The 13,442-nt window shown below is 37.5% G+C and overlaps 1 protein-coding gene across 1 annotated transcript in view; it reads right to left on the bottom strand.

Annotated features, from left to right (window-relative positions):
• LOC125458669 (ecto-NOX disulfide-thiol exchanger 2-like) overlaps nt 1–13,442 on the bottom strand; it is a 173,736-nt gene that overhangs the window by 15,868 nt on the left and 144,426 nt on the right. The window contains exons 11-14 of the mRNA XM_048544111.2: nt 9,529–9,713; nt 6,277–6,384; nt 5,270–5,320; nt 768–873 (exon numbers count right to left, since the gene is read on the bottom strand). Coding sequence (XP_048400068.1) covers nt 768–873; nt 5,270–5,320; nt 6,277–6,384; nt 9,529–9,713 — 450 coding nt within the window. The remainder of the gene's footprint in view (nt 1–767; nt 874–5,269; nt 5,321–6,276; nt 6,385–9,528; nt 9,714–13,442) is intronic.

The following is a 13,442-nucleotide window of genomic DNA, read 5'->3' as shown; positions in this document are numbered from 1 at the left end:
ATGACAGTTTTTTTTGGATTCATTGCTGGGCTGTTGGATTTTAACACAGAGCATTGACCTGGAGCTCTGCATAGACAATATCATAATATCACCACCTTCCATTGTAGAAGTGGCAGCAGTTTGCCTTTACCTCGGAGAGACAACTCAGCCTGGCTAAACAAGAATTTGAGCTAGCACACCATCTGATGCAGTAGCTATGGAGTGGGATAAATGTCTTATTTCTGTTCTTATTTCTTATGACCCTATGTCCAGGAGGGACAGGGAAATCAATCGTCTGTTCAAAATTGCAGTATAGTGGTGATTTGTTAGGCATTGACAACAATTTTTTTTAAAATGAAGAATCCTTACAATGTAGAAACAGGCCCTTCAGCCCAACAAATCACACCAGCTATTATAGCATCCTGCCTGGACCCGCCCCCTATAGCCCACCTAATCTACACATCACTGAACATGATGGGAAATTTAGCATGGCCAATTCATCTAACCTGCACATCTTTGGACTGTGGGAGGAAATTCACATAGGCATGGGGAGAACCCACACACAGTCACCCGAGGGTGGAACTGAACCTGGGTTCCTGGTGCTACGAGGCAACAGTGCTAACCACGGTGCCACCCTTTTATCCTCTTAATTTTATGAACATTAACACAAATTTGTTTACTGGTCATCAACCTGATGCATGCTGTGGTAATTTCCTGTTCTGTTTCATAAACATAAACACATCTTTGAATTGACAAAAACGCTGTGCAGCCCTAATAATGTCCCTTACCAACAAGAAGTGCTTCTCTCTCTGATCGGACAGGCCCTGTGATGACCCTATCCAATTCACCATCCTTCTCTTGACTGGAACCTGGTATTACACATCCTGTATTGTTCTGTGTGACAGTGAAAATTGAGACATTAAATATTGGTTAGCTGACATTAAAATATAATTTCAACTCTTACACTAATCTATATAAACTTCAATTGCCTATTCATCTACCACCAGTAAACAGCAAGCTATAATTCACAATGTCAGAAAAGGCCAGTTCAGATCTCGGAGCTCCCAATTATAGTAATGGACATGCTAAAAAAAAAAAAGAACTTTTGTCTAACCTTTCCATATAATCAAATGGATAATTTGTTGTAAAGTCAATGGCATTTTTAGAAACAGCCTGAAAAGGGAATAACAGAAAATTATAACTTATGTACAATGTTTAGGATCATTAGTATTAAAGCCAGAGGAGTATGATGCTGTGAAGAACGGCAGCAAATCCAAGGATTGGAAGTTGTTATGGACCAGACCAAACCCATTTCAAATATATCAAGCAGATAACCTAGACCCTAACTTTTATCTTATTTAAAGGCAAGTGTAAGGTGCTGTGCTCCAGATGTAATTCTATTGGTTACACTACTTGGTTTTAAACAAAACGTTATTCTTACTCTATAGTTAAAATTCAAACCAAAGAAAGAAGAATTGGAATGATTCAACTCTGTTGGAAAACTGAATAGATTATTTAACTGTAAACAGCAATGTTCCAATGTAGTAACATTCCCTAAACACATCTTTGGCAAAGGCAAATTCAGTGAAATAGATAGTCTCACATGCCATAGTATTGTCACAGATTGCTTCAGAAACCAGCAAAGGGCCACCAAAAAGTTGATAAAAAGGAAAGAAAACAAGTATGAGTATAAACTAGCCAGCAATCTAGAAACAGAAGAAACTATATAAAAAGAAAGATGTAAACATCTTAAGTAAACATTAGCCCCTTAGAAGCAGAAACATTATAAATGGAAAATGAGGAAATGGCAGAGATACTGAATAAATATTCTGGGAAAGATTTTTGTGGGAGGAGACAGGATGGTCAAGTCAGGAAACATCCTGATCTGATCAACCCATGTCCTTTAAAAGAGTTCCACCCAGGCTATACATTCTGAGGAAGCAGAGACAAAAGGGAACAAAAGCAAAAACAGAAATTGCCGAGAAAACTCAGTAGGGTCTGGCAGCATCTATGGAGAGAAATCATATCTGATGAAAGGTCACTTGAAACATTGTCTATGATTTCTTTCCACAAATGCTGCCACATCTGCTGAGCCTTTCCAGTGATTTCTGTTTTTGTTTATAATTTCAAGCATTCGCAGTTCTTTCAGATGTTTGTTTAGAAACAAAATGGAGTTGGGATTGTCACCTCAGAAGAAAGGTCCAAGACATCAAGGGAGGTAAATAGTCAAAAGTCACCAGGATAGAAGGCTAAAATCTATTTCCTGAGCTTTCAGGCACTCTTATGATGAATGTCAATGCCCTCATTCCCTCCCCAATACACCATACCCCCAAACTCCCATGTCATGTCTATGTACCAGCTGTCACCCCCAGGTCCCATTACTCCCATGTCAACTTCCCTCCATAGTTATACACTGTTCACAAACTCAGGATATCTTTAAAAAGGACATTAAGTACTAGCTCTGTTAAGGCACTGGGAGTGTACCTTCTAAAATAAAGGTAATTGTAACCGACAAAACTCTCAAGAAAATTAATTCAACAAATGCAAATCTTTGGCGTGGTCAATCTGTTATTAAAAAATATTTATCCATATTCAAATTCAAAGACATATAATCTTTGAAAGACCCATAATACTGTTAATCAAAATGTGAATGCACACATCTTTTGCTGTGATGAATGAATTGGCTTTTTTCAGGACTTTAAGGTTAACATACAGGTTCAGTTAGCAGTTGGAAAGGCAAATGAAATGTGAACATTTGTTTCACGAACGCTAGAACACTATAGCAGAGATATACTGCTGAGGCTGTATAAGACTCTGGTTAAACTGCATTTGGCATATTTTGGATCACGTATCAAAGGATACAAATCCCGACATTAGATGGGATGCAGAGAAAGTTTGCAAAAATGGTTTTGGGAATGTAGGGCTTGTGACACAAGGAACGTTTGAGGACTCTGGGTCTGTACTCAATGGATTTCAAAAAGATGGTGAGGTGGGAGGAATCTCATTGAAACTTACAGAATACTGAGCGAACTGTTTAGAGGCGATGTACAGAAACTGCTTCCACTTGTAGTAAAGACCAGGACACAAAGGCACAGCCTTAGAGTGAAGGTGTAACACTTTAGAATTTACATGAGGGGGCATTTCTTCAGTCCGAGGGTGGTGAATCTATGCAATTCATTGCACAGAAGCTGTGGAGGCCAAGTTATTGATTATATTTAAGACAAAGATAGATGGGTTCTTGATTAGCAGGGGGATCAAGGCAAGGGAATGGGTTTGAGAAGCACATCAGCCAAGATTGAATGGTTTGGCAGCGGTGATGGTCCAAATGGCCTAATTCTGTTCCATATTTTACGGCCTTTTAATAGTCAACCAGGAATTCATAATAGCTCCAGCTAAAACAAATCCTAGAATAATCAGCAAATGAAACACCAGATGGACTTTAATGCTGCAGCAATGATTTCATTTCTAATTCAAAGCAGATTGCTTGTTGCTCAGTACAGTACAGCAGGTGCTTACTTTCCTAAATAGAACAGCAGTTACTTTTTTAAACTAGGATCTTTAGAACTTTAAATATCAATTCAATACATGACAAAAGAGTTTCCCCAGTATATTTTTCTGAAGTTTTAAATGGATTTTGGTACTTGCTTCTTTGGATAATGTAATGCATATCAACACAAGCAATTATAATTATTTCAATGATCACCTTCTGAAATGCTCATCTTTGTGATGGAGTAGGCAAGGGTAGGATTGCTGAGTGCAAGCTCATTTCCCAGACCTCTGTCCAGAGGCTATAAAAATCCCGTAAGAGTGGTAATGACAATCCCAGAATTGGAACTGTCTGTGATAGTAAATTCTCCCTGCCTCTATTCTTACACTGAGTAATGTACCAGTGTTTCCTGATTATACAAAACTGGACGGGAATCTAAGCTGTGAGGAATATATCAAAGAGGTAGCAACGAGATACAGGCAGGTTAAGTCAGTCGGCAGTAAGCTGGTGATGGATTACCATCCTAGCCAGTGCAATATTATTTGTTTTAGTCATAAGAATACAAAAGCCGAAGTTTTTAAAAGCATGAAAATTGTAAATTTTGAATGTCGGAGGGATGTAGGTGTACTCAAATAAGGAGCTCAGAAAGTTAATATGCAGGTACAGCATTCAATTATAAAGGAATATGGGCATGTTGGCCTTTCTTATAAGGGGTTGAGAGACAAGAAGCAAGTCATCATGCTCCTATTGTATAGGGCTTTGATCAGATGATATTTGGAATGCTCTGTCCTCTTTTGGTCTCCATATTTAAGGAAGAATATGCTTGCAATGGAGCTGGGACAGTCAAAATTCAGTAGATTAGTTCCTGGGATGAGAGGCTGTCGTACAATGGGAAACTGAGTTTATATTCTCTGGAATTTAGAAGAAAGTAAAAACGATTTAAATGAAACATACAACGATCTGAATGGGGTTGACACAGATTCGGTGTTTCGTCTGGCTGGGGTATCGAGAACATTGGAGTGACATTTCAGAATACAGGGAATTATCATTTAGGGCTGAGTTGAAGGGAAATTTCTTCATTCCAAGGACTGTAAATTTTTGCAATTGTTAACCTCATAGATGATGTTACATTACTGAATATACTTATGACTAAAAAAGGCAATTATTTGGTCTCTCAGGGAATCATGGGGAATAGCGGTTGTGAAGTTGAAAATCAGACATTTAATGCTGGAACAAATTTGACTGGCTGTATGGCATACTCCCACATCTATTTCTGATATTCTACAGAATGAATAAAAAATTAAAACTTCTATTATTTTTCAGTATCAGAATGTTAACCTATCCTTTTTTTTCAGGAATGTATAGTTTCTGTGATCTTACCACAGGAAGAATAAATTAGTCTTGGAAAGAATGCAAACTCAAAGGGCTAAAAGGTCCACTCCCACCTATTCCTTAGATTTCTGATCAAATACATATCAAAGCTCATGTACATTTCTGGCATTTTCTTCAGTCAATTTTTGTTTATTACTTCATTTGTTTTATGGATTTCAATTCATGGTCTAGAAATATTATTCTTGAAACAAAAGACTGCAACTCGAATTGACCAGGAATATTCAAACTGTAACTTTCAGGTTGTTCATTACTTGCAAAGTATTTGATAGAACTTGGACCTTCAAGCAAAAATTGCAAATTTTGAGTTTAAAAACCCTTTATTGTGCATTAATTTTACGTACTTCTGAAATGAATAAATACGAATTGTAATACCTAGCAAATAAAGATTTCTTTTAAAGAATGAGTACTTACAGTTATTTGGTTATCACTTTCCTCCATATCTTGTCTACGTACACTGTCCTCCTAAATTTAAAGTGCATAAATTAATTTGTCATTCCGACAAAGTAACACAAGTCACATTTTGCAATCCATTCTCATGCATTCTTATCAAGTTCTGATCATTTCCTTGTGTGGTTAACTAACACTTGTCTGATCAGCAACGTGTGTACAAAGTTATGAAAGCTGATGGCGTAGTGATAGTGTAACCTGGAGTAATCCTAAAGTACCAGCTATTGCTAATGTTCTGGGAACCATCATGGCAACTGATGGAATTTAAATAAAATAAATAAAATCACAATCTGACCATAAAACAATCAATTACTCATCTGGTTCACTAACGTCCTTCTGAAGGAAAATTATTCTGCTTTCCTGGTCTGACCTACATGTACCTCCTGCTCCACAACAAAGTGGTTGGCTCTTAAATGCCCTCAGAAATGTCCTAGGAAGCCAATCAGTTCAAGGATCATTAGGGACAAGCAACAATGCTATCTTTTCCTATGATACCCATATGCCATGGCAGTAAAAGAAAAATACAGCAATTTTACTAAGGATATTTCGCTATTCACTATATCCACTAAGGAAGTTTTCACAGGCAAAATTTCCACAAACAAGGTGATTTCCAAGGTGTCTGGATAGGATGCAGGGAATTTCCAAACAAATTAATTACACTTTACAGGAAAGTAAGTTGTAAAAATGCAACATTAGAATTATCAGTTAACACGAGTAGTTTTCTATAAAATAGAGATGCATCTTGACGATACATATCACAATTTTAATCCTCAGACAAGACTCAGGGAAACAAAATATGACATTGGACACAGATGACACAAAATTACGGGGTTTGGTAAACAGCACCAAAGACGACTTCAGGACAGCACAATATTATAAAGGACAGGCAGGTAGTAAATATCACTTAACATGGATAATAACCCTGAGATATCCAATGACAGGAAACACTAATGCAGTTCCTATGCTCTCACCTTCATTTTAAGCGTTTCCAACAACATCTCCGCTTTCTGCTTTTCTTCCTTTGCCTTCTCAAATTCAATTTCTTTCTTCTTGCATTCTTCTCTTAAATTCAGAAGTTGCTGTAAATAATGAAAGAACATCAGGAAAAATTCACCAAATAAACCACATTCTGTTGTTCACAATTCATATCCTATTTTTCATCTTTTCCTTTTATGTGAATGCAAGAACGCACATTGCACAAGATTGCATTGTTGATAGACAAGCATGCTTTCTATAACACCAGAAAGCTGTTTTTTTGTATTATAGCAGAATTGTTGGTCTTTATTTTGAAAAGAGAATGGAGTATAAAAATAGGGAAGTTTTTAAAGCTATACAAGGTACACTATATTACACCTGAAATACTGTAAAAAGTTTAGGTACCCTTATCTAAGGAAAAATGTACAGGCATTGGAGGCAGTCCAAAGGCGATTTACTAGATTGATTCTGGGTACGGAGGGATTTTGTAAGGAGAATTCGAGTAGATTGGGTTTGTATTCATTGGAATTTAGAAGGATAAGAGCATACTTTATTGAAACAAAAGGTCCTCAGGGGCGCTTGACAGGGTAAATGCTGAGAGGGTAGTTTCCCGTGACAGTATGTGCACAGGACCAGAGGTTATAATCTCAAAGTAAAGGGTCACCCATTTAAGTCAGAGATGAGCAGTAATTTTTCTCTTGGAGAGTAGTCAATCTAGAAAGTAAAGATCAGATTGTTCAAGGTTGAGATAGATTTTTTAAAAATCTGTAAATGAATACAAGATTTTGACTGATTAAGGCAGGAAAGTAGAGTTGAGGATTATTATATCAGTCATGATATCATTGAATAGCAGAGCGGGCTCGATGGGCTGAATGGCCTACCTTTGCACCTAGGTCTTATGGAATTCTAAGCATATGCAAATAATGTTGTTGGTATTCGGTGTTTAGCACCTTATTCTACTCCTAAACTAATCACCAATAATATGTTCTAAAATAAAGAAATTAGTTGCTCCAATAAGCTCTGATCGGTATTTCACATAGAGATTCAGGTTGTTATCTTATGTACATTTCCTAAAATAATTCATGAAGCAATAAGCCAAATCAAGGACTTTCAACCTGAATGATAATGCTACAGCATAGGACATATAATAATTCAAATCTGTAGTCATCAAAATGTGTCGTTCTATTGTAGTACAAGATAGCGTGAAGCACTGCTGATAGTCATAAAATATACTTGCAGGTTTCATTAAAGCTCTTATAATTACAACAGATCTATGGGTTTATACAACACCTGATCACCTCCAATTTTATTTTCTCACTTCAATTGTAACAATTTGACAATCTACTTAGTTTAATAAAATGTTGCCCGACATGGCGCAGCCTACTTTTTATAGCACAAAAGGTACTTACACAGCAGGTCAGACAGCAGAGGAGCAGGAAAGTCAACTTTTCAGCCCAAAATATTGACTTTCATGCTTCTCTGATGCTCTCTGACCTGCTGTGCTTTTCCAGCCTTACACCTATAGAATCTGGCTTCCAGCATCTGAGGTCCTTATTGTCTAGAATAGCATTTGCATGCAAGCTTTCTAAAAGGCCAAACCAATCATGATTCTGAGGAAGGGTCACCAGACCCAAAATGTTAACTCTGTATTCTCCTCCACAGGTGCTGCCAGACCTGCTGAGCTTTTCCAGCAACTTTGTTTTTGTTCCCGATTTACAGCATTGCAGTTCTTTTGGTTTTTGTGATTCAAAATGACACTGCTCATTCCTAAGAAAATTAAACATTTTGCAGAGAGCTTGTCAATCATGGTATTGTGTTCAAGATAAGAAGGTTTGGCATTCCAAATTTTTTTTGCTGGCTAATGAGGCAAAGCAACCCGATGTATTATGTTTCAAGTGAAGTAAAGGCCTGATTTTACTCTCAGGGTGAATGGAGAGACACGAGAATCCCCAGCTCCACAAACCTGACTTTTAAAAATGGCTGTCTGCACTATTGGGTTTTCTGTCAGGGGTGAGCAACCCCAGAAGAACGCAGTGGCAGCCAATTGCAGAGATGAGCTGGACAGAATGCCTGTCTGGAATTGAGCAGTGGTCAAACTTTAAAAATAAAGAATAAGGAAACATCCCTCTTCCCTTTCTCAATTCCCAAAGACTCCTCATATCATCTCATGCCCTCCACCCAAGTACATGGTGCCTCATGATCTCCATGCCAAGCAGTGCACCCCATTGGCCCCTCAGCTTTCATACCAACCTCTGCTCCTTCATCCACCTAAAGCTTTTTATAAATCCTCTGGCAATTTATTACCAGTTCATGCCATCCCATGTCCCCCACTCACCCTCCATTGCCATTACACCTCCCATGCCAACTCACTGAGTTACCACCATGGGCTGACCACAGGAGCCATTAAATGAGTGGAACTTTACTCCAAGTGCCTAATTCAGATTTGGGGTCAGTTAGTTCGGTTGGCAGAATAGATGATTTATGATGCAGAATGATGCCAACAGTGTGGTTTCAACTCCCACAGCAGCTGAGATCACCACGAAGGTCACAGCTTCTTAACTTTGCCTCCTTGCCTTCACCTATGTACAATTTTCAGAAAAATGAACGCTGGAGAATATATAAAAGCACCTAATTGAATGTTAAAAATAAAAAGAGATATGGAAAGTGGTCATGATACTCTAGTTTATTTCCTGGACTGGAAAGTGCTCACAATGCATGCATTGTCTGACATGTTTATTGAAGTGTTTGCATATGGTTGCTGCAATCATTGAAATCTGCTGGACAGCTTGATAATAAGGATAAGTAATACAGTGTAATGCATTTCTGATTTTTATTGAATCACTTTTCTAGCAGAATACCTCTAACCTTAACCATAACCCCTCAAGGTTTTAGAATATTGTTTTTACATTGAAAAAATGAAGTGTATGATAAAAAGCAATGAATGGAACGATGCAATAAATATCTATTGTAAAATATGTCTGCTGTTTTGGAAATTTTCCAAGGAAATGTAGGTGGAATTTACTGCAATGCTCAAAGCTGGGAGTTCCATCTCCCGGGGGTGGCTTGGAAGGAAGTGACTGCTTCAGAGGTGAGGGAGAAAAAGGTTATAGAGAGGGGCAAACACGAGTGAAAGTGGGTATATGGCTGAAGTTGCTTTTGTTAATATATTTTCAGGTGGTTTTCAAACAAAGTTTTCTTCAGCATTTTCTTCCCCCAATTTATTTTTAAATAAAAAAAGACATCGGTACCTGCTGCATCCCTTGCAATGCCTGTTGTAGTAGTCTTAGCTGTTGGTCCTTTGTGGTCTCCTCTTCAGTGTGGTAGTGCTTACCCTGTTCATGTTTTAATAAATCTACCTCATTTCTGTATGCATCCAGTTGCCAACGCAGGCTGTCATTCTCTTGCTTCAGCGTTTCAGCCTGAGCAGCCAGTGCTATAATGGTGGTTAAAAAAAATAAAATTACCAAAAGAAAATTAATTCCTACAAAGTGGTCTGGAGTTTCTGCATGTTTTCCACCCAGTTACCAATGCAATGTTGGAAAATTTGACAAATAGTAGAAATGTTTCCAGAATTTATAATATAGTGCACTAAGTCTCTAATCACTCATGCTCATGTTTCCATGTTCTTTTCACAGCAGTTCAAAGTCAAAGTCAATTTGCCTAAAACAGTTCCTGTTCAAAACCTGACATATCCTCAGATCAGCCATGCATTTTGCCACCAAATGCACCAGTTCAGGACACTGAGCACACTGCACCCAGACTTTTCGGTGCACCCACACCTATCATTACCTTGGTAAATATTTTTGAATCAACTTGTTCAGAGAGGAGTGTAGGAGGTTGAGAGGTGATCTTACAGAAATCTATAAAACAGTGAGAGTTATAGATAAAGTTAATGGTAGTTGCCTTTTCCCTAGGATGGGGGATTTTAAGAATGGGCACTTTTTAAGGTGAGGAGAGAGAGATTTTCAAAGGACATGGGGGAAAACTTTTTTTTCCTACAAAGGATCTTTTGTGTGTGGATTGAACTTCCTGAGCAAGTGGTGGTTGTGGGTACATTACAACTTTTAAAAGACATTAGGATAAGGACATGAATAGGAAAGGTTCGGAGGATTATCAGCAAAGTGCGGACAGGTGGTACTAGTTTAGTTTGGTATGGACTCGTTGGACTGAAGGGTCTGTTTCCATGCTGTATGACTCAATGTTAATACACACCACAAACTCATTTTGATACATTGGCAATGAATGATCTACAGCTGCAGAAGCCTCATCCACATCACAAACACAAAAAAACAAAAGTCGCTTGAAAATCTCAGCAGATCATCCATGTAAGTTTTCCATACAAAGCCATAAATGATCTAACTTACACGTAACACTTAATTCAAAGGATTTTTCTTTAAATAACCACTTTGCCATGTTATACACACTTCCACTAAAATAAAATGTACTTGTTCAATCATTTTCAGGCAAATATGAACTTAAAATAGATTTTACATCAAAATAATTAATAGTATCTAGCAATGAGTTGGTGTAGGGTAAAGAACACGTCAAAGTTTCTGGTCTTTAACTGTAGATTTTTTTCAAAGGACAGTAGAAACCAGAGGTCAGCTACTGAAAAGAAAATCAGATGACTCGAGGGCCAATCTTGCAGTAAACATTTGGGTTCCTTGCTTAAGGGGAGATGATTTAAAGGAGAATGGAATTAGAATGAAGGGAAATATTCTGGCAAGGCTGAAGCACATAGTAAGTTATTTGGACATAAGAAAACAGGAAAATAAATGATTTTGTTAAAAAAAATGAACAAAATGAAGCTTTTTTTAATTGTTGTATCAGGTTTATAAGCCAACCATCTCAGTGTTAAAGATGAGAAAGCTTTCAAATTCAATCTTAGATCTGCTGAGTCTGAAGGACATAGGGTAGCTATCCATGCGATGGAGTTGGTGATGCAAAGGTATTCACTAGTCTACACCCTTGACACACACTGATTAAATTTTAGGCTGTTGAAAAGAGCATTGGGAATCCCAGTCAGGTCCCAAATACACATCTCCCCAAGTGCATGAAAATCCAGCCCAATGTTTCATGACGGTGAGCTTTTGTCAGAATCCAAGGATTTCCAGTATTTATTCTTTATTACTTTCTCATTGTTTTGGTTTGTTGGACAAGCATACAAAATTCTGCATGTTATTTTGCTTCCTGAATTGACAAAAGCCAAAAGCCGAACTACTTAAGAGCAGGGACAAAGCATTCTAGCCTGCTGCACAAACTTGAATTTAAAAGACTTGGGGTTGGATGAAGCTGTATCTCTACTCTGCCAATGAGTTAAACAATCAAGACCTTTTCCTAGCACCACAATTCACCGATATGAAGTATTTGAATATGACTCAAAAGTGTAGTCTAAGAGAATGAGGGACACGTATAAATATTTTAAATTGCTTTAAAACAATTTAAGTATAAAGTTCTGTTAAGATGACATTTAGTGAGAAAAGCCGCTGCATCCATTGCACCATGAAACAGTACTTCCAGCTATTTCACTTGTGAATCTTTCTTGTATGGTAGCAAAATTAGTTCAAATCTGTAGACACACAGCTTCCTACACATGTTGAAGTGACCTAGGCTAAAAAGCTAGTGCTATAAAAGTTTCATTGTTAATCATATGCAAATAATTGAGAAACTAACGAATTCAATCTGACAAAATACGAACTTCATCACAAAATACAGATTCCAGCAAAGTAGACCTTTCTTTTTCGTTCAGTATTTAACTGTTTGGTAATGTTTGAATTACAATGCATTATAAATAGCTGTACTCTAAAATAATGCATAATTATGACTGTTTCATTGATTTATACTTTTATTTTAATTCACTTGTTTTTTGAGAGAATGTGAACTAGCATGATCAATATTTTGCTGGGCAATAATAGATACTTGCAAACCCTTAAGCATGTTCCACCACAACATGAGGTCATGACTGATCTGTACCTTTAAACCATTCCACTGAACTTGGCTCTATGCTTTTTAATACCTTTGTTGAGTAAAACTTCATCCATCTCAGATTTAAAGTTGTTAACTAACACAGCATCAGCTGAATTTTGAGAGTGAGAGCAAGATCCATATTTCTACCACCCCTTGTGTACAAAAAAATGGCAACCATCGAATGCTTACAGGACAAGAGACTGCCAGTTGGCCCATCATGCTTGCTTTCTGCCAGAGCAATTCACCTAGTTCCACATCCCTGTATTTCTCCAAAACCCAGCAATTTTGTCTATTAAGATAACAATATCCCTTTTGGAGGTTCTTGTGGTGTAGTAGTAGTAGTAGTAGTATCTCTCCTTATAAACTAGAAGGTATCTGTTCAAGTCCCACATGCACTGGAGATGTGTCATAACATGTCCGACAGGTCAACTGAAATAACTGCAATTTCCTTTTGAGTGACATGATCAAATCAGACACCATCACACTCGAGAAGTGCATTCCTGATCATAAGCACTCACTGCATAAAAATAGACTTCATCATGTAATTACTTCTTATTTATGGTAAGGCAGCAGATAATTCTGCCATCATTTCTACATACTTCTGGATAGAACTATCCAACCTAAGTCCATTTTCCAGCTATTAGTCAGAGTCCTGTTGGTTATGGAACTTCAAGTTTTGAGGGTGCTGTGCCTTTAAGAGATGCGTTCCATTTTATTTCACGTGCAGAGAGGTGTTGTCAATGGTGCCGATATATCTTCGGACAGAGAGTTAGTAAGCAGTTTTCAGTTCTTCCCGGGCATTTTTTTAAAACATAAGACAAAAATGGGTGCTGTCAGGACTCTCAGACCTAAGAAGACTTTTAGTTTTGCTTTCAGTTAGTTGAGAAGGTTTCTGTTGACTGTTGGAGCTAAAAGCTTGAGTTTTCTGCTACAATAGTGAAGTCTTAGATGAGAGGCTTCCACTTAAAAATCAAAAGAGACAGATGGTTTCTTCTGGTGGTTCTTTCTTCTGGACTAGAGAGACAGCACTAGAGAATCATAACTATTTTGCTGAATTGCATTTTTGCCAAAGGGCGTGTTTATGGGATGCTGTCTGCATTAGAACAATTGATAATTAGTGGTTAAATAATGCACTTTCAAGTTATACTAATTCTTTTGTTATTCTTACAGCACAGTCAAAATAAAGTGTATTGTG

The sequence above is a fragment of the Stegostoma tigrinum genome, chromosome 15 (assembly GCF_030684315.1).
Source record: "Stegostoma tigrinum isolate sSteTig4 chromosome 15, sSteTig4.hap1, whole genome shotgun sequence".
In the NCBI taxonomy this organism is placed as follows: Eukaryota; Metazoa; Chordata; class Chondrichthyes; order Orectolobiformes; family Stegostomatidae; genus Stegostoma; species Stegostoma tigrinum.
This window is presented reverse-complemented; position numbering and strand designations above follow the sequence as displayed.